General features: G+C 42.3%; 1 protein-coding gene across 2 annotated transcripts in view; it reads left to right on the top strand.

Moving 5' to 3' along the window:
- PALM2AKAP2 (PALM2 and AKAP2 fusion) overlaps positions 1-25,255 on the top strand; it is a 272,587-nt gene that overhangs the window by 119,005 nt on the left and 128,327 nt on the right. The window contains exons 7-8 of one of the 2 annotated variants that reach the window (XM_068422437.1): positions 3,920-4,021; positions 8,844-9,548. In XM_068422437.1, the coding sequence (XP_068278538.1) occupies positions 3,920-4,021; positions 8,844-9,548 (807 nt within the window). The remainder of the gene's footprint in view (positions 1-3,919; positions 4,022-8,843; positions 9,549-25,255) is intronic. The other variant, XM_068422438.1, reaches the window with a different exon arrangement.

The following is a 25,255-nucleotide window of genomic DNA, read 5'->3' as shown; positions in this document are numbered from 1 at the left end:
CTGGGTAATTGAAGCCACCCATGAAGGCCAGGTTCTGTTGGCCTGAGACTTCCTTGAGCAGCCAAAGTAAGGTTTTGTCAGCTTTGTCATCCTGATTGGGAGGTCAGTAACAGATACCTAACATAAGATCCTCCTTAGTGATGATCCCTCTAATCTTGGTCCAAAGGTATTCATTCAATAGAACTGGTATGGTCTCCAGAGCTCTCCTCTATACACTCAAATTTCTCTTTCACATAAACTGCAACTCCACTTTCTCTTCTTCCCTTCCTATCTTTCTGAAAGAGTTTGTAGCCATCCATTGTGATTTTCCTGTCATGTGAGTTTTCCCACCAAGTTTCTGTGACTCCTATGACATCTCTCAGACTGGGCACAGAGCTCTTGTTCCTCCTGCTTGTTGCCCAGATTACATACATTGGTATACGTGCACTTGAGGTGGCTGAACTTAGGGTTCTTGCCTTTGGAAAGGGTTGGGGAGCATTCCTTACTGATCTGGTAGTTGCGCTCATACACCCTGTTGCTTATGGATATACAGGTATCAGCTATGGGCTCTACCCCCCAGGTTTGTTAGTTTAAAGCATGATTCACTAAGTCAGAGCCAGGCTATTCAGCTTTTATCTTTCAGCAAAGCTTCCTGCTTAAACCTCAGTTCGTGGTCTTACAAACGTGCTGGGAGTGTCGTAATCTCTGTTCCCTCTGACATAGCCCTGTGGAGTCCCAAAGGGCTTTGCAGGTGGAACAGACCTGTTCTGGGAGCCAGTATTTGCAGAAGACCTTAGGCACTAATTTTAGTGGTAGTCAGACTTTTTAAAGATAATCCAGCCCTTGGAAAATGAGCTCATCAGACATTTGGCCACAAGCCTCTGCATGGGAGCTATTCTGAGCAGTTCTGAAGGTTTAGTTTTGTGTAAGCACCCTTGAAGGGTTATCTGGCCCCATATGTTTTCCCAACCACTTGTCTGTCTGATAATGTGGAAGAGTGCCGTAGTCCTAAAACACAGTTTGTTGTAAGTAGTACAAAAAGCCACAGGACATGTTTTATGGCATCCTTAGATATTAATAACTCATCAAAGGTTCAAATGAAGATATTGAATGCAGTCAGTTCAAATGCTTTAATTTATGTTCTGTCTTATTTCTCATGTGAACGAAATGCTGATTTGCATCTCATCCACTCCTTGTAAAATTGATCTCTCACATCCTTTTTAAAGGTGCTAAATGAAAAAAAACCTTGCTGCCACTGAAATAAAGGGAAATGAGCATTTTCGTTTCATTTGGTGGGGAAGGAGACAGGAACTGACATAATCAACCAAGCCCCAACTTCTTCTAGCCAAACACCCCATTTCTGACACATGGCACCACCACTTGCTTCAGAAGAAAGTCCACAAGAATCCCACCCCCACCACCCCACCCTGGCATTCCCTTCTCAGGACAATAATGAGAGATTGTCAGGAGCCCTGAAGCTAATTGTTTTCATACTTTATTCTAAGTAACATCCAGAGAAGTTTCTAAACTGAGTCAATATTAACAACACCTAACACTTACTTAGCGACTATCTCCTAATGCAGGATGCAAAAAAACCCACAACTTACTAAGGTGCACAGACATGTACAGCATCAAAGTCAGAGTTTCACCATCAAGCCATACAACTGATCTTGCTCACTGCTGGACATCAGCCATGCTAGCTGCTAGGATGGTCAGCTCAGCTGCCTGTACAGGCACTGGGGAAAAACAAACACTTGCAAAGGATTTTTGCCTCCTGCAGTGCCCTGGGATGAGAACTGTACCCTAACCGTGCCTATTTATTCTCATGGACCACCAAAGAAGTAAAGGATGATTAGTTAAGCAGCACAAGTCTGCATTGATTACACCCACGTGTGGACAAATAGGTCTGTCACTCGAGTCACTGGATGAGCATGTACTGAAACTACTGTTCCAGCAGTACACTCTATGGGGTGAACAATTACTAGATTTCTGCCATTTCCAGAACACAAAGTGCCTCCTTATTCTGGCCCAGAAACACAGTCCCCTCTTCTTTCTTCTGAGAAATCACTTCAGTTTTCAATAATGGCCTGCTCGTTTGCTGATGATATTTCCCAGAATAACAACACCAAGCGTTGTACCGATTTCTCATCAGAGGCAAGAAACCCTGCAAAAGAAAGCAGCTGTTGCTGGCCATTGCTCAGTCAGCTGTGTCCTAAACAATTATTTCTCCTGGGCTCTACTGCTAAAAATAAAAAACTTTGAGGAAACAGTATGCATTGAAAATATAAAAGCTCTTTTGCCAAGACTGCCATTTGTCCACTGAAGTGTGAAATAAAATAATATTTCCCTGGCCAAGATTTTTTTTTCAATTAATCTGCTACAAACTGAACTTACATATTAACTTCTTGGCTTTCTGGAATGAATTTGCACTGTGCCTCTGTGCCATCCTTCTCTGATGTAGGAAGGGGGAAAAGGGACCTCCTTACCTGAGTCACCTACATTGCTCTCCAGAGGGATGGAGTGTCTTCTTGGGGGCTGTGATTGCTGTCTTCCTGCCCCAGCAGCACTCGTAGCCACTGCAGGCTGTTAAGGCAGTAAAACCTTTTCACTAATACCAGGCCCAATTTTCCTGCCAAAGGAGCAGACTTTGGGATTAGAGATGGCACGTCATGTCTTTGCTGAGGATGCCACCAGGTGTAGGTTTTTTCCTGGGATGGGTGTTAGCCCATAGGGAACATGATGAAAGAATCTCCCTTCACCAGATGCAGTCAAGCAGCCTACAGCAGGACACTTCCATTTTCTCTCTCCTTTCACCAGTTCACTTTTATTATCTGCGCTGGTCTTCCCATCTCACCTGCTCCTAACAAGAGGCATCAAGGAAGGCAGGTTCTGCCTCCTACCCTGGCACATGGACCAGGCCATACCAGGGGCTCAACAACTTAAATTATAACCAGCAAAGTACCCTTGGAGGAAAAAGAATGTTCTGTTTCACACCAGATGGGATCTTATGTTTGAATGGAAATTTAACTGTTTCCATACAAAACTGAAAACATTTCCAGTTGATAGGAAAGCATGCGATTTTTTTAATTTCTGTTTTCTTTTTCATTTTGGTTTGGTGCCTGAACTGTAAGTCAGTTATTTGCACATCTCTCCTCTGAGCTCTGTTTTTAGCTCAGCCACTGAATCCTAGCAGAATGGTATATGCTATCTGGTTGTATTTAACCAGGCACAAAATATCTCCTTGTAAATATTTGTAAATTTCTTTAATGTCTCTTCTAAATAACATATTTATCTTATGCTAAACAACCAAAAGCTCAAATGTAAAACAAGTCAGTCCTTTAAGATAGCTTTCTACCAGTTCAGGGTTTGTTAATGACGGCACTGCAGAACTGGAACGTGCTTAATACCTACTGAAGGTCACAATGGGCACCCTATGGGTATCTATATGTGATTCCATTATTAGCTACATTTCAGCTTTAAGAACAAAGAGCCAAATGTCGTTTCAATATCGGAAACAATCAGTGCAAAAGAGCTGGCCTTTCATCCCATTCAGTCAACACTAGCACTTTTAGGCTTTTATAGCTCTATTTGAAAGGTGATGTATTCTGGGTATCACGTTAGGTTTGTTCCTTACCTTTCCCCCTTCTACCCCCTGTTTTAAAGGTCATGGACTTGATAAATCCAGAACCTCCTGACAAATAATTTCATGTGTTCGACTGACATAAGGTTTGAGTCATCTGGACCTATTCACTCCTGCCTCAGCTAGTCTATTGAACACCAATCACATGACAGTGACTTTGCACTTTGTTTGCTTTGATCCAATTATCTAGTACAAAGCTCCTGTGACTATTGTCGGGGCTGACAACACTCTGCTGTCTAAGCAATGAAGCCACTGGGGCTCGTAGCACAAATCTAACTGTTTCCTGTTCTCTGACACCAGATGCAGTAAATTACATTTACTCCCAGATCCCTGAACTCCCAACCCTCTATTCACGAACAGCAGAGCCAGTTCCTGGGCGGGACGGAGCAAGCAGAGTAGCTGGTAAGTCTCAAGGAACAAAGTATTATAATACCAGTCCAGTAGCCATGAACTTTTTTTGTTATATTACCTTAATGGGTCTGGTGTCCCGATATCTTTTAAATGCCAGGAAATGCCGCTTGATTTGTATTTTGTAAATAAGTGGAGGCTTTTTTGAGCAGCAATGAGTACTCTCAAAACAATGCAGTTGAACTACATACAAGTAGCATAGGAAACGCGTCCAATTTTTTTACATGGAAACATTCCGTTCTTCCCATCTCTGCTGATACAAACTCATGGTATCTAGGCCAAGGTTTTGTCTCCTCCGTTGTACCCATGCAATTCCCATTAAGATGAATGAGACAGACAGGCGCTCACAAGACTCCATATGTGCTTCAAACTTTTATGTCGTGTTATACTTACTCGTAAATCATTCTTTCTTGAGGAAAAGGTGGGGAGAATTACGGCATGTTTTGTGCTTGGAGTCATACAGACAATTTTCTAACACATCTTTTTCAGATTGAGTATGTGTCTTAAATGTTACAACGTGATTGTTAGAAGCTGTATGTTTTTCTTATTTTTAAGATCCTTCTTTTCTAAATAATGTATTCCCTATCTCAAGACTAAATTGCTGGTGGCTGCTTAGGGGATGTCCCAAGGAGTGGGAATGAAAGGTGGCTTACTTGAAGAACAGGTTAACAAACATAGCAAAGCAATATCTGCAGCTAAGACACTGTACACTGCTACGGGATATGTCATTTTGTTCAGAGGTCCTGTTGCAAGCCCTTCCAAAAGCTTCCCTTCCACTAGTGCTTACCCCAGTCTGTCTTAAAGCAAGCTTTTCCCTGTGTGGTTTGTGTCATTTTTTCAACACCAAGAATACAATAATTTCTTTCATTCTTCGAATGACCCAGAAGCCTTGTTCATGTAGTCCTTGATAAAAGTAAGTATCGTGTGTGTGCAATAGCTTAAAGAAAAGGCGCCAGCGTATGTGCTCAAAGGGAGACTGTAAACATCCATCTTAAAACAAGCTCAAAGTCTAATAAGACTTTTTTTTTCCAAAGAACAGCCTCTGAATCCATGTAACAGGCAGAAGCCAGATCCTTTTGTCTGCATGTTGGGATCTTGTTGACGTGAAGCACTGCATCATGTTACACTGTAATTACAGCTTGTGCAGAAAACTTGTACATGTGAATACAGGCTGTCATCTTCAAGTACTGCTTTCAGTTTCAACTCTATTGTCAGGTAGCTTTGTGTATTGTATTAATAGAGCACATTTTGCAGTAAATAAGGGCTGGTTAAATACAGACATTTTGGAAATCAACATTAGTTTGATTTTCAGCTACTTTACAAGCTGGGCTGCTAGGTTTTGCTGCAGAGAACAAACATCATGCATACAGGCAGATAAGCCAGGTTCTGTTATTCACTTCTCCCATGGCAATGCATTTCAATAGTGAAGAGCTTTCTAAGAACCTCGTGTATGTTTATGCATTTACTTGCACAAGTAGCTTTAATGTCATCCCTGGGGTAGGTCATAACTGGCTTCTTATGTCAATATCTTAAAAACACTGCTGCTGAAATCATGGTAGAAGAAATTAGAAGAAAATGTTGACAATGGCAAATGCTTAAGCAAATTTGCCAAACATAAAATACACAAGGACCACACTTGTTAACTTTCTATATCAGATCTGCCAGTAGGACAGAGGCACAACCAGTGTTAGAACTTGTTGCCCAAAGTCTTCCTAATAAGCAGGACATTGTTACTTATCCATACTCTATACCATAGATAAAAAGATGTATCTTGCAGCTCTTCTTAAATATGGCCAGGTCCATGTGATTTAACTATAAGATTTTCCCTATCTGCTTCTACATTCAGGCCCGTTATTCGAGCCGCCTTTTAACACACACTACTGAATGAAATTTGTTCACCAAAACAAGGAGGGTCTGGCAGATTGCACCCTCTAAAAATACATGCAATAACATGGCACTCAACTATTTCACAGGAAAATCAACAGCCTTTACTGAAAAGTCATGCCCCAGATAATACTTTTATTTTTCAAAGAAAAGGAGAAGCACAGGAGCTCCAGGGGAGCTCAGGATGCTGCTTCTCACCAAGAAGGTAGCAGGCGGTCAGTTAGTGGGCTGGCGGTGCCCTCTCTGCAGGGCTGTAGGTGCTCAGGACATATCAGGAACTTCTGCCCATCAGAGATTATTTTCTGGATGTGCTGTTACCCCCTCATAGGTCAGCTTTGCTTCAGTGCAGCTGGCTGCCACTGAAAAACATCCCAGTGTGCCAGTTTTAGTATCTGCACCATAGGCTGGACAACTCCGACTTTCAGCTCTGTAACGTTTGCAGTAGTTGAACAATGTCTGCCTGAGCAGCCCTGGCACGGTCAAGTAATGTTGAGAGCCCACTCACTCGAGGCCCCGGGGCCAAGCCAATAAACAAAATTCCTCTTCCTTTCCTCCTCCACCTCACCCCCACCCAAGAAACTGCACCTAGAAGGGAGCAAATTCCAGAGTGTCAGTGGTGGCCCCTGTGTGATTTTGTTTCATTACCCCTTACAAGTTGGATTAAAGGCTTCAGGGCAGGATTACTTGCATGAGACTTGAAGGACACTTGCCCACCAGCTCCTGGGCTGGGACAGTCCTGAGCAAGTGATCCATGCCATCTGATCTCTCAGCTGCACCATGGTGCAGTCTGCCACAGCTCCTCAGAGCAATGTGCTTGAGGGCTTAACTGCTACTGGCCTTGGGCTGATAATATTTTTCCTTATTTCCAGCCTAAATCTCCCATTTCAGTCCATGCCGGCTGCCCCTCAGTCTCCTGCTGCCCAGCTCAGAGCAGAGCCCAGCTCTCGCCCCTGCAGCCTCCTGCTGGCTGCTGGGGCTGCTGTGGGATGGCCAGGTGTGAAATCTCCAGCATGAGGAGGGAGATCAGAAAACTGATATCCTTACTTCGTTGTGAAAATGGGCATGTAGTGCTCAGGGTCATGACAGCTATGGATATAGCTAGTCCATAAACCTCCCAAAGCAGTAGTAAAACACAGTCCTTAGGGGTATTCCCCTAGCTTGCAATGGCCAAGGTGAGATCCCTGCTTCTGTAGCCCACTCCAGCCTTCAGCAACGCTTTGCTCTCAAAGGTAGCAATGCTCCTTCGCATACCGGCACCTCCATCCTCCAGCTCCACACAGGTGTTCATGCAGCATTGCACTTGACCTAACCAGCCCTGCCAGGGCCAACCAAGGTCTGAGCAGACACACACAGCACATAGATGGCCAGACCTCCATTTGGCTGGGCTGCCTCCCAGATTGCACTGCCAGGGGCCAGAGGAGACCGCCTCATGGGGGCCAGCATGCATCCACTCAGCAATACATGAATTTTCCATCTAGAGCTACAGGGGGGGCCATGATGCACATCATGATATGCTTCCTATTGCTGATGAAATACTTTGCTTTAAGGATACAGAAAAAAAGTTATACTATGTATGGATAATAAGACTGAGGGAATATATTAAAGCAAGAGTAATTTTTTATATTCATGATTTTTTAAATACAAGCATACCAAGCTACACTGGTTCTTGGAGCAAGGATATTCTATACTCATTTGAAAATAAGTCAGGAAAAAAAGCCAACGTGTCAGTTTGTGGTGTCCCCAGGTAAGACAAGTCACAATTATACCATTGAGGTTCATTGGTGGAAATGGTCACTGTAAGTCTCACAGACAATTGTCACTGCCTGTGGTAATTTGTAATTGTCTGTGGATGTCTGTCCAGGAGCCAAAATGTCTTCATCTGCATACAAGGAATGCTTAAGCAGATAATCACTTCTGGAAAATCTGTGACACCTTTGCACATTTTTCTTTGAAAAGCTGTCTAGTATCTCAAAATGGGTATCAGAGCAGTGCAGACTGCCTGTCTATTCCCACTGTGTGGTCTCTACAGTTTTCATCTTGTTACTGCGTCCTTCTTAACTGCTAGAAAAAATTCTTTGCCATTCTAAAGGAGCATCCTTCATACGCATGTTTCTACCTGTTGTTTCATGTTACTTTGAAAATCAGTTCATTGTTACTTTTTTCTTCAACTTTGGCAATGGTGCTTAGGGCCTAACTCAGATAAACAAAGGAGTGCTTCTTGGCCTTTTTGTACATTCTCTTAACCTGCAAGCAGAGGTCACTGTCAATGCCTTGGTGTGGAAGCTGAGACACCTGCCCTGCCACGCATCTGCAGGAGAAATTATCTCATTCCTGTGTGATTTTGTTTTCCCACCTGTAGAACAGGGGTAAACTATGTTTCTTCAGCTCTCTAAAATGTTTTGAATGCTACGGATGGAAGAGTTAAGCAAGAACAAAGGTTGATAATAAAACAGTCTGGGTGTTACTTGCAGCAAACAAAACTTGTTATCAGCTAACTCGCAGTTTGAGGGCAGAGAAGGAAAAGAGAGTAGAGAGGTTCCTGGAGATGAGTTTCTCTCTGAATTTTGAGGCAAGTTTGGAATGGAAAGGTTGAAGACAACCTGCATGCTGTCACCTCCCTTTGTCTAAATTACACCTAACCCAAGTGCTCTTGGCACTCCTAATTGATCAGAGACAGCTCCACACGGCGTGAGCTGGAAGACTAGGTCCTGTTTGCCACAGGTATGCCTAGCCTCCAGCTGTATAAAAAGCTGTAGTGTCATAACTATCTCTGTCCACAGCATTGTGTCCCACCTCTAACGTAGAACGCTTGGCCCTTTAGAAGCAGGAGGTAGGAAAAGGGGCACCGTAGTTTTCTTTGTCTGTTTGGCAATTAACCATTCACTGGCTTTTTTTGTTGTAACATGCACTTCCTCTCTTGTTTTCATTCAAGCTTTGTGCACCATGGAAATTAATGTGGAGAAAGACAAACAGACAGGAGAGACCAAGATTGTCTCTGCTTCACCTATTGGCCCAGATGAGGCCCATCAAAGAGGATTCAAGGTCTATGATGATGGTACCAAGGTAGTCTATGAGGTTCACTCTGGTGGCACAGTGGTAGAAAATGGAGTACACAAATTAAGCTCAAAGGACGTAGATGAACTTATGCAAAAAGCTGGACAATCAAGTGTAAAAGGAGGGTATGAAACAATGACTGTGTCAGACAGAAATGCGGTAGCCGATGGAAACCTTAGCCATGTGAAGGAGCAAATGCTCTTCAAGGAGGCAAAGCTGGAAATGGTACACAAACCCAGCAAAGGGCATGCTGTGAACCCTCAGCCCCAAGACAAACCTTGCAGTGGCGAAGCCCTGGAGGCCAGCGCAGATCAGCCGGTGACAATGATATTTATGGGCTACCAGAATATCGATGATGAAGAGGAGACGAAGAAAGTGCTGGGCTATGATGAGACCATCAAGGCAGAGCTGGTCCTTATCGACGAAGACGACGAGAAGTCCTTGCGGGAGAAGACAGTGACGGATGTCTCCACCATGGACGGGAACGCCGCTGAGCTGGTCTCTGGCAGGCCCCTGTCGGACACGACAGAGCCCTCCTCTCCTGAGGGGAAGGAAGAGAGCCTGCCCCTGGAAGCCGCCCCAGGTACACAAAAGAAAAAGCGCTGTCAATGCTGTATTGTCATGTGAACACCTCCTCCTTCCCTGCTCTGGGCAGCTCCTGCTCCATCACTTACCTAGACCTCACTCTACTTCTAACTGCAATACTGTGAACTGGAAGTGAATGCCTCCATTGCCTTGCAGTTGGGTTGCTTTGCTTTCTAGTTCTTCAGGAAGAGGAACGCATGGTTATTTTTCCCATCAGATGTACTATTTGGGGTTTGGGGAAGGGTTGAGGGGTTTTTCCTTCTTTTTTTTTTGTTGTGGGTATTTTTTTTCCTGAATATTGCAGAGTGAGAGATAAATGGGAAATGGAACAAATGTTTTCATATTTATTTGATTTTTTATATATATATTATATATATATATAATGAAAACACTTTTTACATTTTTCTTTGGATATCTGGCAGGCTTGATCAGATTCCTAGGACTTTGTGGGAGTCTGAGTTTCACAGCAGCCAGATACGAGAGCCTTAAAATATATTGCTTCTCTGTTTAAGAAAAATCACATTTAAACTTTATTTTGTAGATCTTAATTTTTATTTCTTGGGGGGGGGGAAGGCTTAGGTCATTTTACTGTTTTAATTTGCTAAAACTCAGACAAGTCTTTCCCAAAGAGTTTTTTGTTATAGTAACTTTCCAGTTTTGTTTGCGGTGTCAGAAAAGCCCATCAGCCATTTCTGTTTATTGGTAATACCAAAAGTGGACCTTAATTGTTCTTTCTAGAAAATGTATGAATGATGATTTTGCCTTATATAAATCTTCCAGATTACAGTATTGTATATGTACTTCATCTGCCCAAATTACTGTTGAAATTAACTTGACATGAAAAAGATGCAGCTGTCACACCAACCGAAATGGAGTCACTGATCTAATTACTTGCCTTTCAGCAACTCTGCCAATGTTTATACATGAAGTTTTCCTGCTGAACTTCAGTAGATGAGAGATACTGCTTTCTGTTTCCTTAGAATATAAATGAACTTCTCTCACAGTCTGACCCTGTTCCCGCAGGATTCAGTGACGAAATTCTCAGTGCTGGGAAAGGGGGCAGGGCCAGAGTTTTATTTTGTGATTCTTAGGAGATCGTGATTTCTCATAGAGTGTACCTCCAGTGCACCTATGTAGTGACAGGTGATGGGTCTGATCCTGCCCTGCTTACCCAGCTAAAACTCCTGTGGAAGCCCACAGGAGTTTTGTCGGAGCAGCTGTTTTGGGGGAAGATCCTACAGCCGCGAGGCTAACTTTTTCAAAAACTGCTGGTGGTTTTGGATGCTTCATTTTCCAGTGTGGGACACTTCAAAGAGGTCTGATTTCCAGTACATTTTTCTTCATCTGTCCTCTGAAAATCAGGCCTGTTAAAAGCAATTCAATGTGAAAATGTGAAAAGACAAAGGCATCCAAAATCAGTAGATGTTTCTTTGTTTCTTCGTCCTTTGATTCTTCTGACTACAATGAAAAAGCAGCCAGCTTTTTCATGGCGAGATAGTGTAAGCCTGATTCTTGTCTCACGCCGGTTTTGCTTAAGTGTAGCTTCACTCACTCTGGTGGAGTTAGTCTGGATTTGTAACTACAGAAGTGAGATTAAAAGTCAGGATTTATGTTTTCTGATAGTGTTAAAAAGTACAGAAGATTATTTTGAAGTGTCTTTGAAACTATCAGACTTTAAAAATCAATAACAGCAACTGAAAAACAAAATAAAAACGTAAAAAAAAAAAAGAAAAAAGAAAGAAAGAAAACAACAAAAAGCCTCTTTTCAGTCTGAGGTGGTTCCTATGATATTTCTGTTCTTTCTTGGATGGTGCTTTTACTGCATTAATTGTTAGTTCAGAGCATCCGTAAACAGAGTTCTTGCTCTGTACTCTTTTCTTTCTGTGCCAGTAAAAAAACCACTTGTTCACAGTGATGGTAATATGAGGCACACTGAAAACATGCACACAAAAAAAAATGCGAAAGGTAGTTCCCGCGTTAGATCACTCAGCCGTCAGGATGGAGCTGGGCAATGTAACTTCTCACCACTGCTCAGGTGACAGTCAGAAAAAAAAAGCAAGCGGAGAGTAGGAAAAGGCAGCCACATCCGTATGACACCTGCAGAAATTTTGCTGGCCTCCGTATCTGCTGCAGTGGCCGGATTCAATAGATTTCCACACCCTCCCTCCGCCTCCCCCGGGGGCTTTTGGATGGGAGAAGGACCAAACTCACCCACAGAAGCTCTGCACATCATCCCTTGACTCAGGCTTAGGCGGCGAAGTTTTATCAAGGAGGGGAACGGCCGCAGAGCCCCACATTGCGAGAATATGTCCGGTGATTGTTTGTTGGAAACTAGCAACTTGTGTTTTGGGTTATTTTGGTTGGGTTGTGTGGGTTTTTTTTCTTTTCTCCCAGAAATGTTAAGCATTTACAAATCTCAACATTTCTTAAAACAAGACCCTGAGTTTTAACCCCAGGGTGGCCTGGCAAGGCTGTCCCCAGGCACATTTAGGACCCCAAAGCACTGCAACACAAAGGGTGAAGCCCTTTCCCTCTCACCCCTACCCCGTGAGCGCTGCAGGAGCTGGCCACGCTTTGCAATAGTTCTCTCACTCTGGGGCCTGTTCACCTCACCTGTAATGCTCAAAAACAAATCTTCCAGCCCCCTCCTCCTGGCCTGGCCGGTCATCTCGTTGCTCACCACCCTTTCCTCTCTGGGTGTGATGCCATCTTCGTGGCCACCCTGGTCTCCCAGTGTCTTCCCAGCCTGATCTTTTTCCCCCTGCTGCTCCTCTCCCTGTGGACATTTTCTCCCAAAGTCTTCTGCTTGGGAAATTTGGGGTGTCGTCTTTACCCTAAACCACTCTGTCCATGCATCTCTTCAGCCACATGCTTCCCTGTCAGATGACCTTCTGGTTCAGCACAGACTCAGCATTTTGGGGATGACTCCCTCAGCGGCCAGCTTTGGGAGATGCTTGCTGAGGCTGAGACCAGGACGTGTCTGAGACCAGTGCACCATCTGAGGCAAAAACATGGTGGGGAGATGGTGGCATGCAAGAGTCCAGAAGTGGCCCTTTAGTGGTTAGAAGTAGAGCACAAGCCTTAAACCTTAAACCTGCCAAATACCTACTGCTCAGTACTTGTAGCTAACAGTGAGTGCCTAGGAAGGCCGGTGTTTTTTATGTGTTCGTATGAACTCCATGGTTAATGGTCCCCAATAGATCCAGAAAAGCTACAGGTTTTTCTGAATAGGGTTTGTCTTTACGGGTCAAAGGCAGTTCCATGTCTGAGGTCAGAGAAAACACGAAACAGGAGCAAATCAGTCTAAACTCAGAGGGTCTTAGCTACGTCGGCTGAAACACGCTTACTCCAATCATCCTTCTCCACAAGGGCAGCAGCCACACCTGCACATTGGCTTGTCCCTTCTAGCCATTAGCCTGCAGCCAAGTTATAGGGGAAATCAGATGCATTAGCCTAGGCTGATGAATGTAAACCAGTTTTCCAGGGCTGCTTTGGGCTTTGAAGGGGTCAGTTTTCCCCTCGCCCTCGGATAGGAAGCTGCCTGTGGAAATTCATGCACAATCAGGCACAAAGGAAGAGGTCCGCTCTGCGGTCAAGCAGAGAGAGAATTTTGTAAGGATCATTATGGGAGGGGTTTTTTGTATTGTTTTAAGCAAACTCCCTGTCAGTACAACTTACGCCATCACATGTACATTTTCAATTTCAGCATGAGGGGATACAAAAAAGTAGAGTCAGAAACTGGTTCAGTGATAGCATTTTGCCACAACAAACTGCTCGCCTTAACTTTTGTAAGAAAAACAAAAAAAAACCTCTTTTCAGTGTATCTTTCCTAGCCTGGGAAAAAGAAACCTGTGAAACTTTTTATATTTTGTATTTTCTAAGTTTCTATGAACCCACTTTCCACGTCGTCCCTCGTTTGCATTCAGGGGCTGTTTCTTTTTCAAACCACTGCATTTTACTTCCATTCTTTGTTTTTTTTTAACAGAAGAAAAATACAAATCAAAAAACACAGCATTATGATTAGTGGGTAGGCAATCTCTTTCAATTACAAGAATATCAATACAGAAAGAAAAGAATTACAGGGTTGTTTTCTTTTTTTAATTTCCTGTGGCTGATGTACTGTATGGTATATGTTTACAGAACTCCTCTGGTCTGCCTTTGTGATGTTATCTAAATGAATGACAAAGTAGGTATGATGTGCCATTTGACAGTTTGCCTTAGCACTCTTGGGTTTCCTCCTTCTTTTTGTATCGTTGTTTCCTTATTTTTTTCCAAAACGTGCAGGCTGTATTCCAAAGCTGTATAAACACAACATTATCTTTCAATCCCCAGCAAGAGAAGTGTGCACAAGCCCTTCTCCACGAAGTGTACCTCTACCAGTGCAATAGAAGACCTCAGCCCTGCAAACAAAAATGCATACGCCTAATTCTGCTGTGTGTAGACCTATTTCAGGCAACAGGACTACTCACAGGAGGAATGTGTGTAGGTGTCTGCAAGATCAGGGCATGAACAATTAACACAGGGTGTAGTTTGGGTGTTATTTGTGTACCTGTACGGATTTTATGCACTGCTGAGTTTGACCAGGGTGGTGTAGTCCTAGAGGCTAACTCTGAGCATTGGTACTTCTGCTGAGAAAAACACAAAACAAAATGGTGCTTAGCATCTGATAGGATCAGGTCCCAAGTCAGCATTGCTAGCATGGTGGTATCCATGAGCAAATATTAAGTGGGATTTCCCTGACAGCTATTATATTAATCCCCTGCCATTGTACCTAAGTTCACTACTGTTTCTTCATGCTTAAAATTATAGAGATACAACAAATTAATTGGAGCAGAAAGACAGCATACAGAGTTGCTAGAGAAATAAAAGGTGTTCTACCTTTTGATTTAGTCCAACATCCAAATGGCATACTTGGAAAAGTAAGTGGGGATATAATAGAAAGCGTAGTATTTTACATTTGTGTATTTTTTTAAGGAATAAATATTTTTGTAATGAGATACAAACCCTAAATGGGGATTGAGTTTCTGAATATCATCCTTCCCGTGACATTGAGCCTTTGAACTTTTTCATATGTTTATGACAATGCCCAGCTTCTTGGGATCTTTTGTAGACCTAACCACAGCTTCTCCAGGAAGCAGGATCACAACACTTTTTAGAGAGTAAAGTTAGAAGAGTAGAATCCAGTATACGTGCTATGAACACAGCTAAATAAGCAAACCTATTTCATAGAAAAACGTGGACCCATGCTTTCTATAGCTAGGCAAACTTCTTTATCTAGAAAGCTAACATGGTAGGAAATCGTTACCTACTTTCAGTAGAGAGGTATGGCTAAATAGGAGAACTATATGTTTTTTCACTTTGTCATACTTTATCCAACATTAGATTTCAAAATGCCAGAGATAGATAGTGCCACTAGAAAGAGTAGAACAAAATCATTTAGACAAATTAGAGGTTTTTCCCACAGGCTGAGGCGTGGCGTCTTTTTTTTTTCCTAAACTCACTCAGTTTCAATCAGTTCTCTCTGTCTATTAGAAAGTTTAGGATTTGCTCAGATTATGTTTCATGAGCCTTCTGGGCAGCAAGACTAAACTTTAGTTCTGAGCTTAATCAGAGGTCGCAGGCTATGACAATATCCAACAAAAATGTGGACTGTAATTTTTGTATGTAAAAGAGTAAGTTTTATAAAATGGCTGAATTTATTAAGCTTAGGATATAAATGGATTGTCATCTAATCCAAAGCGAATGAATATAAATCTAACTTGTAATATAAACTTATAATAATAACTTAGCTTGTAAATAGTGACAAGGGTGCATGAAGTTCTTAAAAATGTCCCACTTGTATTTAAAATAAAAGCATTATAAAACTGAGCCTTTTTCCTCATGGATTCAAAAAGTCTTGCAAAATCTAGAGCTTTTTTCCTGTGGTGGTTCCACTTAGGCTGTTCAGTGGATTAAGAATAGGCCACTTTTCTTAAGGGCAAACTTGTGAATAATTCTGAGCCCCTTCCTCCACTTCGCAAAAGCTTCTCTTATTTCGAGTGTTTTTGCTGTTATTGTATTGCAAAGCTTTCCTGCAATTCCTATATTCTTCTCGAAGGAGGATTTAGGAGTTTGTTTTAAGAATTAATCTAATCTGCTTTAGAAATCGAAAAAAAAAACCTTAATTTTTTAGCATTAGCTAAGTAACTCAAGTCCACCAGTTTGGCTATATTTGTACATTTTTAACTTGCATTGGTATGTTAGTGATTCATACCTGAATTTAGACCTTGCATATCTATTCAGTAGGTCTATAAGACCTAAAGACTTTCCCATGAGCATCAAAGTAAGCACCTAAGCAGCCCTTTTTAGTTCAATGGGATGACCCAGACAAGTGAAGTGTAAGCACATGCACAAATGCTTATAGGGTCTGGTCTTTAAACAATATGCTACGAGCAAGGCTTATGCTGCTTTAACTGTGTCTTCTCATTCCTTTACCTAGACAGATTTTGAAATGGTGTTGTGAAACTGGTGCACTTTTCTGCAGAGGGGGGTTTAGAGCACAGTCTCCTTGCTGACTGTGTTTGAAAGTAGACAAACACTCTCCAGGAACTATTAAAACCCGCAGTGCCTGAAGAAGATGGGGGTGAATTTCATACTTGTACACAAACACAACATAAAAGAGGCAGTGTAAGTTTTTTTCCACATTTTTCCCTCTGCACACCTCTGCTCCAGACTCTGCCTGTCCCCCGTCTCTGTACTTGCTCTCATCCTGGACACCATTGCTCAGCTGCTCCTTTTTTCACCCTCTCTTTGCTTCCTTTTTTCTGGTCTCCTATGAGAAAAGATAGAGGGAAGAAAAGAGACTGGAGTTAAAAACCGCACCTCAGGCCTGTTGGCATGAGACCCAAGTAAAAAGAAATGACGGTATCCTGTCCTCAGCATTTGGACATCTTCCTAGATTCCTAGAGCAGATTTGATGCTAGAGGAGAACTCTCCCTGTCTATTCATCTGGCATCCCATGGGTTGCCCAAACAGTGGACTCCACTAAAATCTTGCTGTTAAGGGAGATCTGCTGTCTCTCTTCCCACTCCTGTGGGAACACACTAAGTCCCCCAAGCCTGTATGAGCTAGATATGCCCAAGTGCATAAAATATCTGCATCCAGAAGCCACTTACAGGAGCAGAAAGCAAGCCACCCCATAACTGTAAGGCTGCTATTGGCAGGGTAAAGGAGCCAGGAGAAAATGCGAACTTCCCCACAGACTGATCCAGCATGCAAAGGTGTTCTCAGTAAAATTAGCTGCCAAGAAGCTACTGGTATCCCTCCAAGATAATGTGCCAGTCAGAGAGAGGCAAACTCAAAAATAAAGAAGGTTTTGTGCAACCGTATAAAGTCACAATTGAACACGGCGCTTAAACTCCACTAGTCTTAAGCACTTGCTTGAAGTGTAACACATACTTAAGTACTGTGCTGGTTAGGGATAGCCTTGAGGACGTGTTAAGATCGGCCTGTACCTATGATTAAGGTGCTTTACTGATGATGGGCTCAAGTTTTGTCCCTGTTATTTTGCAAGTGTGAATGTAGGCATTGCTTAGGGGCAGATACAGCAGATGAATCCATTTAAAAGCTTTTTGCTTTTCCAGTGGCCACTGAACCTGAGCGCAGCAAAGGTAGCCAAGCAAGAGCAGGTCAGGACAAAGGCAAAGAACACAGTTTTGAAGGTTTCCTACCCCTCCCGACTACGTTCACTTCACAGACAAAGAATGACTCTTTATAGGGGTTCAAGAAAATGTTGTGTAAAATGCAGCTTTTATGGTGAATGTAGGTTGTGGTTGAGATTTTTTTTAAGCTTTAGTCTCCCACTTTCTTTGTGAGCTAATGTAAATAAATTCCCGTTTTGTTGGGGAAAAACTGCTGTGCTAACACTGGATTAGAATTGCTGGGGATAGCTGCTGTACTTTGTAACCTGAAGTGTACTTTTTTGACTGTTATGTTTTTTCTTCAGATTAAAAAAATGAGTACAAAAAAAAACAAAAATAAAAAACCAAGAACACTGCCAGCAACAGCCATGCTGTAATTGTGGCTTCTCTCTTTTTTTTTCTCTGTACAGTACTACTAGTAAATAAATCTGCCTTTTCACTGCGCCTACTTCTGTGTCTTTTTACTGTGTTTCTCTCTAACTACCACTCTTTAATACGCTCTGTGATCTCAAGGACGTACCACACTGGAGCTGCCTCACTCACTAAAAGAATTAAAGTACTAACTCCACAGTTGTTTTTTTTTTCCTTTCCTCCACTGCTGTGCTCTGCTGCTCTGACTGTTATTTTTATTAGATGCTTCAGCACATATTAACTCATTGCACCTGTTACTGTCTCATTTCTCTTTTCCCTTTCCTTCTCATGTGATACTTTGCCAAGCATACTGCGGACCCTGTTCCTCTAGGATCACATGGCATCTTTTCATATTTGCAGAAGATAAAGGATTGGCTTTAGTCAGCAAGGCAGTATGTCCCGAGTCAACTTATTAGCTAACTGAGGAAAGTATTCCATATGGCATATATAATTCCCCAGAAATGATCACTAAAGAATGTAAGGACTGCCAAAGTAAACTGTATGCAGTTTTCTTCCAGGGCTCATCACAGACAGTGTCCTCTGTATTTCAGGGCTGGAAAAAAGCTTGCCATAGTCTGACTTGTAGGGAAAAAAGAAAGAACTCTTATGTAGTTTTTTTCCCAAGATGTTACATTTACCTGAGCTTAGAACAGTGATAGGATGGGTAATGTAGCCAGGCATCATAATCCTCCATCTCAGAAATTTAAAAATTCAGCTTAATTTTAAAAACACAGCCATTTAAGAAACTCACCACAACTTGCCCATTGCTACCTAAGTACCCTCCTTCTGCTCCTTTCACCCAGTAGCCATACAGATAAATGTATAAGCACACAAACATATCTATCTGAGCCTTTGCAATATGGTCCTTTTTAGCATCACAGAAGGGAAAATGGCCATGTGCCCTGCTTTGCTGCTTTGTAATTTAATCCTGAAAGTTTTGCAGTAGGTGGGACTTCAAGTTGTTTTTTTTCCTACTTGTGTTTGAGTGACAGAAAGTCAATTTTGTCCGTCCTAGAAGACTCCATGAATGACTGGAGAACTGGTATGTTTCTGTCACCGAAGGGCTAGAATTGATTCAGCTGAGAGAAGTGATCATAACTATTTAAATTTCTTTGGTTTTGCAAAGACCTTCCTAATTCAGAAGGTGTGTTAACATGGCAAAAGGAAGGATCATGACCCTGAGTTAGCAGCAGTGTCTGTGTGAAGACCATGAAATGACAAGGGCATTGTCACGTGCAAGTAATTTACTGCTTGAACACTTGGACACATCAGGTACATATGACATTTGTTGGTGCGTACCATGGCCTGTGACATACTCTTTATTTTCATTCCACCTCATTTAATTGTATAGTCATGAGAAGGTTTTCAGCTGAAAACTCCTCCACTGCTCAAAACTGAGTCATCCAAGAAAACATCAAAACCAGACTAGACAGTTTTGATATCGCTGTTGTTACTAAAGTTTCAGAAACAAAGTATTTCCATGCATTTCCCCTTTTTAAATCTCTAGGGGAAAAGTTAAATTTTGATTTTTTTCTCTTTTTTTTCCACACTCATAGCGTGTAGGAAGAAAGAAAATGCTTAGCAGCTGGTGAGATAGCGTGGCACGCCCTGAAACTCTTCCCTGCAGGTCAAAGACTTAATGAAGTAAGGGGGTATTCAGCATGTGGGAGGCCAGACCTCGCAGGTTTTTGGTCTTTTTCCTTTATTTTAATAGTTCTGTATCCTTCTGGTAACAGAAGGAAGATAAGCGCTTACTCTGAAAGTTCAACACTCGAGGTGTTTCGGTAGTTTGTTGGGGGGTAGAAGTGGAATAGCTAATTTTCAGACAACCCCTTACTTTCCCACAGGACCCTCGCAACCTGCCCTTGATCCCTCAAAGCTCGTATCAACTCAGCAATGCTTCTTGCTTCACACTACGATATTTTTGAAGTTGCAGGAAGAAACCCCTAAGGCTAACAACTGTAGGAATGAATAATAAAAAAGGGACAAGAAATTAATAACAGTTTTTGCTGTCCCAAGACCTCCATTTGCACTCCCCATCTGCTGCAAAAGGTCTGTTCATATGTCCATTGCACTTTGCACAGTCAAATATGAATCCTCTGTAACTGCTCATGGGGGAAAACACAGGCTAGTCCCCAAAGAAGTTTACAAAACCACAGAATATGGCACAGCTGTGCAAAACATCATCCACGTTTACCCGTGACAGAACAACTACTTGCTTCATTGTCACAAGTGTCTACTTGACAGCAACCACCTTCTCGGGTGAGACAAGGAAGGAGATACTTGCACATAAGTAGTTTGCTATATCAGACTTGGAGGAGAGAACTTCCCAGCATACAACCCAAAAAAGAATAGAGAAAAAAATCAGCCAGCAGAGAGTTTGGGTCACTCCATATCAAGGGTAAGGAGGAGTTCTGCACTGACACTGGTCTGCAAACCTAGGGACTCCGTTGCCTCAGAAAGAAGGGAATTGGATCCTGTCTTTTATACCCAGCAGTTCCTCCCAGTGTAAGTAAGAAAGCTCTCTGGACTCACTGAGCACTAATAAAGATGCTCGTCCAGGTCCTGGGAAACATCATTTCCAATTGCTGCTGCTTCCCGCAGTTCAGCATGACTTCAGAAAAAGTCCCTCATCTCCAGATCTACAAAGGTATGTAGAGACATTATCCTCTTGATTTAGGTGGGAAGTGTAGGTATCTAAATAACTCTGTGGGTCCAAGTTTTCGCATATGTTCTACATCTGTAATTTAGAACAATTAGCACTACCGTGCCTAATGGGGCTGTGGTGGTGCGTCTGTTAGTATCTGTCACGAGATTGCAAGAATGTGGGGCATACTCTGGGTGCACAACATCACAAAATATCTTCTTACTGTTATAGTTTTTGGAGAGGTTCTTCTTGTGACGGCACTGCCAAACCAGAAAAAATAGGCTATATTGCAATCAAAACCAGCCATTCACAGCAGTCACGCATTTGCTGGGAATGATGGGTTTGCCATGATTTAGGGAAAAATGATGTAGCAATAGCACGTTTGGTTGCTTGTAGTGAGAGAACAAAAGGAGAAGAGCTAGAGGAGAAAAAAGGAGACAAATGCAAAAATGGGTCACGTTCTCAGACATGACATATCAGTTCAGCTTGCTTTTTGAGTATTTCCATAGTGTGCAATGCATCACTGGCTACAGATTCCCTCCAGCTATAGATGAGTCTGCTCTAGCACTGGCAGCAATATGGTAGTGTTGGGGGGCAGGGAGGAGTTCGTTAAGCTTATTAGCCCTGATGAGAAAGAGGCTATCTAACTGCTTGAGCATAACTCCTTGCTAAAATAACTGTACTGCTCTTTTAGACGGTGCGGTTACCTCTAGACAGCATTGCATCGTGGTTTGTAAGCATCCTGTGGCTTAAAAGGAAGGATACTGCTTAGTACCAGCAGAAGGTCTTGATCATTATATTTCACTGGAGTGTGGTAGATATACCGTTCAATTTAAAGCAAATGAGATCACTTAACCCTGATTTTTTAAATAGATTGTCGTGCTGCTCAGTTTTTGTTACATGGTAAGAGGTTTCTTCTTAACATGCTGCGTTAAGTTATAGAAGCATATTTATCACCGGAGAAATAGGGGTTCATAGACAAATTGATGGGGAGACAGAATAAATGCTTCCTTCTGCTGACCAGTTTAGGCAATTTTATATTGTTATGTATGGTTAAGTTACCAGGGAGCTGGGGTAAGTGATGAAGCTGTTAAATACCACGTGCAGTTGAACACTGAGAACAGGGCTGACATCTGGAAATTCTCCAGTGCTGCTATTTCAGTCTAGATTTTTTGTTACAGAAGCTGGAGGTCATCAAGGGGTTAGTAAATTGGGAGAGTTAACTAAGATAGATAGTTTCCACTCACACTAGCCTGGGAAGAAAACAGCCCTTAGATTTTACATGAGAGAAGTCACTCACATTTTTTCTGCTACAACCTGTGCTGCAAATCTGGTGCTATTTGGGGTCCTTCTTGAATCTCCAGCTCATGAAGTCAAACAATTTGGGAAGAGTGTTTGCTATCACTTAAAAGAGACAAGATGAGAAACAGTACTTTCTGGGCTTTCTGGCTGAAGATGAAATCTGGAAAATACTTGCTCTAGCTGCGTGTACAAGCCCTGCAGAGTTGTGATACCCTCCGTCTCCTTTTCTGTGGTCTTTAAGAGACTACAGACACTATTCTTAAGCGCTGTTGAATACAATGAGGAAATTACAATAAGACATATGGAGAAGCTACTGAAAGATCACACACTGTTTATTTTCTTCACTTATTTTATACATCAGGATTTATAATTCACAGAGCTGGAAATACTGTGATTACTTTACTGATTTATCTTCACAATGTGCCAAACATTTGCCAAATATAAACAAATCTAGGACCTACCAGAGAGGCTGTAGCCTGCCTCTCTCCATTTTCTCTACTCGTTACAATGCCTACAGAGGAAACATCAGGGCTTAAAGCTGCAGACAATGTTCAGAGTGTTTAAAAGCTGTAATTGGAAGTGGAAATAAAAGGAAGGCAACTCTTTCTCTCATCCAGCATCAAGAGGGGTCTTCCTCTAATCTGTAGACTGAAAGGGATTAAATCCAGTCTGATGTCAAAAGACAACTTTCACAGCTTAACAGCTGCAAATACTGCAAGGAGGGCCACCAAGCCCCTTAGAAAAAAATCCACATGTGCTTTCAGGATCAGGACTTTACACACCAAGCCAGCCCAGTGAACTCAGAGTGCCTGTGTGGGAAGTTTGTCAGGGCAGACATTTGCCACAAAGCACTAGAAATAAAAATCATAGAGATGAGTCTGAAAAACCCTCTCTGATGCAATATTTTTAAAGATAGGTCCTTGAGTGTCAGAGAGAGTGCAGGCCGTAAATAATCAGTCCCACAAAGAGAAAATCAGGGAGGGGAGCACAGGCCCTGGTGCAGATACCAAAGAAAGCACTCATAGCTTACTCTGAAGAAGTGCACTACCTGTCACCAGCAGCACCGGAGAAGCAACTGTTCTGTCTTTTATAAGGAAAATAAGTAGCACACAAGCAAGATCTTCTCTTCAGAAAGTGTTCTTCTGTGGGCAGAACTTCAAATAACAAATCTGCTTACAGCAGCAAGAGTCAAACGGGGGCCAAGATTCCAGTTAAGCTGCTTGGGGTACCTGGCATGTACCAATATTACCCACTATAAAAGCACTTGACTCCCTGACAAGTTCCAGCCTTAATTCTCCTCTTACCTACTCAGTCATTTTCAACTATGTACAATTATGCTAAGAAAAATTTGGCCAGAAGACTTTATAAAAAAGCTAATAATTTTCTTCAATAATAAGCAGTCAGGTTAGTGAATTATGGTGATACACGTTGCTGAAAGCCGTGTTGTTCAACTAGCTGAGGAAAAAAATGTCCAGTGAAAAATAAAGGATACTTCCAGAGAACAGAGCTGTAAAAGATAAATTGGAGAAAAACGTAACCCTTCTACTAGTCTTTGAATCCCCACAAATGGCATTTGCCCTATCAGAAAAGAACCAGCCATGTGCTTGAATTTGATAACATGGGTAGACAAATCTACTTCCATGGATCTGCTTGTATCATCCCATTTCATTAAACACTTATTCACAAAGCCCCAAATAACTGGGAGCAGCAGAAAGAGTCCCCCAGATGAGCCATCCTATAAAGCAAACACCATTTTTGGAAAACAGGGTTATTAAACAGTATCAGGCAGAGAGCAAGGTAATGATGAAATGCAGTTAAGTGCTTCAAATGAACTGATCTGTCTTGACCCGCAGTGGTGAAGGTCTTGCTTTCTGTGTAACAAACAGCTTTTCTTCCAAGACTTCTATTTTGCAGGGATAGCTTTGCTGGCCCTTCACTGCTGGTGGGCTTGGAAGCGAACCATGTACGGTCCCTACAGAGCATGGGCGGCCAGGATGGTGCTGGGCAGGGAAGGGAAGGAGGCAAAAATTATTACTGCATGTTCTTCTGTCTGAAGGAGGCTGAGAACACTGTCAGCATTAGAGCAGAGCAAATAATATTGTTTTGATTCACTGGTGAAAATGAACAATCAAAAGCAGAGCAGGGGATTCTACCATGCTGAACCCAAACTGAAACTTTCTGAATTGACCAGTTGTTTAAAAACAAACCTGCTTTTTTCAAAATTGGAAGTTTCAATGCCAGCTGAAGGCATTTCCAATTAAAAAAAAAAAAACCATCCACCCCAATATCTCATTTGGAATACATTAAAAATATTGCTTTGACATTACCAGAACATTCCCTTCAACTTTTTCTACCCAAAATTATTATTAGTGGAATTCAATGTGATTTCATTCTCTCAGAGCTCATTTTTTCCAGAAACTTTGCTGTTCAGATTCAAGGGAAAAATTCACTTGGCTCCAGCCAGCACAGCACTCCTAGCTGAAGCCTGGAGGGCTGACACTACAACTTCAAGTCAAGTGTGTGTGATAATGAAGAGCTAGCCATGGGCAACAGACCCACAGAGGTACGTTGTCAGTACTGGGCAATGCTTCTTTCTCTGCTGACTGTGGCCAGCTCTCCGATTTTTCCCTTGCCTCCTGCCTGCTGCCTCTTTTCCTTCAGCCGCATGCATATTTGCACAGCACTCCTTTGAGCACTGCTGCACTGCATGGACATCTCTGAAGCAGAGAGCACTCTGATCCAGCTTGATGCTACCACCAGAAAGGAAGACTCTGGCCTAGCATCCATTGCCATGCACAGAAGACTAGCATGCTCTTTAACAGATGCTAAAGCTTCTCAAGAACAAACAACTGATGGGGAGCAATGGCTATTATTGGACCTCTTCTCCCCTGGACACAAATCACTCTTCCAGTGCCATGTGTGCATCATGAAAAACCTAGGCAATACTGACATCTGTGGGAAGAAGGACTTCAAGCCAGATGTAATGTTTGATCCCAAACCAAACCTTCCCTTTCTCACTTGCACTGCATAAAGTAAGGAAAACTCAAACCAGGCAGTAGAGGTTGAGGCAAGAATATAAGATGTTTGTACCAAAAAGGTCTTAGCGGAAAATGTCTTGCAGATCCCCTAGCCCTCCAGAGAATTCTCTAAGATGTGAAGAAATCAGATAGATATTCTCCAGAGAGAAGAACACAGCCTTAAAGCCAGAAACTATTTGGATCTGGTCGCTGCTCAGAGGCACTGGTCTCTGCATCCCTTACTGAAGTCACCTGAGCTCTCTCAACATATCTGCTGTCTTATTTTTTCAGGTAGAGACACCGTGAATCTTATGATAGCAACGTGGGCATTAATTAGTGTTCATACGGACTATATCTCCAGTAGTGGTGGCTTCTGCCTGTTTCAATATCAATAATTAACACTGAATACAGCAGTTGCAACAGAGTTGCTAGCTCTGTTCAACTAATTTTGTCCTTAAGGAGAAATCCTCTCTTGAATACAATCTATGTGTTTTGGTAGTGCAAAGCTGGCACTTTCTGTCCATATAAACACATGGTGCTGTGTAAGTGTTGATACTACCGAAAGGTAATTCAAGGCCCATGTGTTGATTAGTGACATGCAGAGGATAGATTAGAAAATTGCCCCTGGCACTGGCTGGGAACAGGATTC

Source organism: Nyctibius grandis, chromosome Z (genome assembly GCF_013368605.1).
Source record: "Nyctibius grandis isolate bNycGra1 chromosome Z, bNycGra1.pri, whole genome shotgun sequence".
NCBI classification, from domain to species: domain Eukaryota; kingdom Metazoa; phylum Chordata; class Aves; order Nyctibiiformes; family Nyctibiidae; genus Nyctibius; species Nyctibius grandis.
This window is presented reverse-complemented; position numbering and strand designations above follow the sequence as displayed.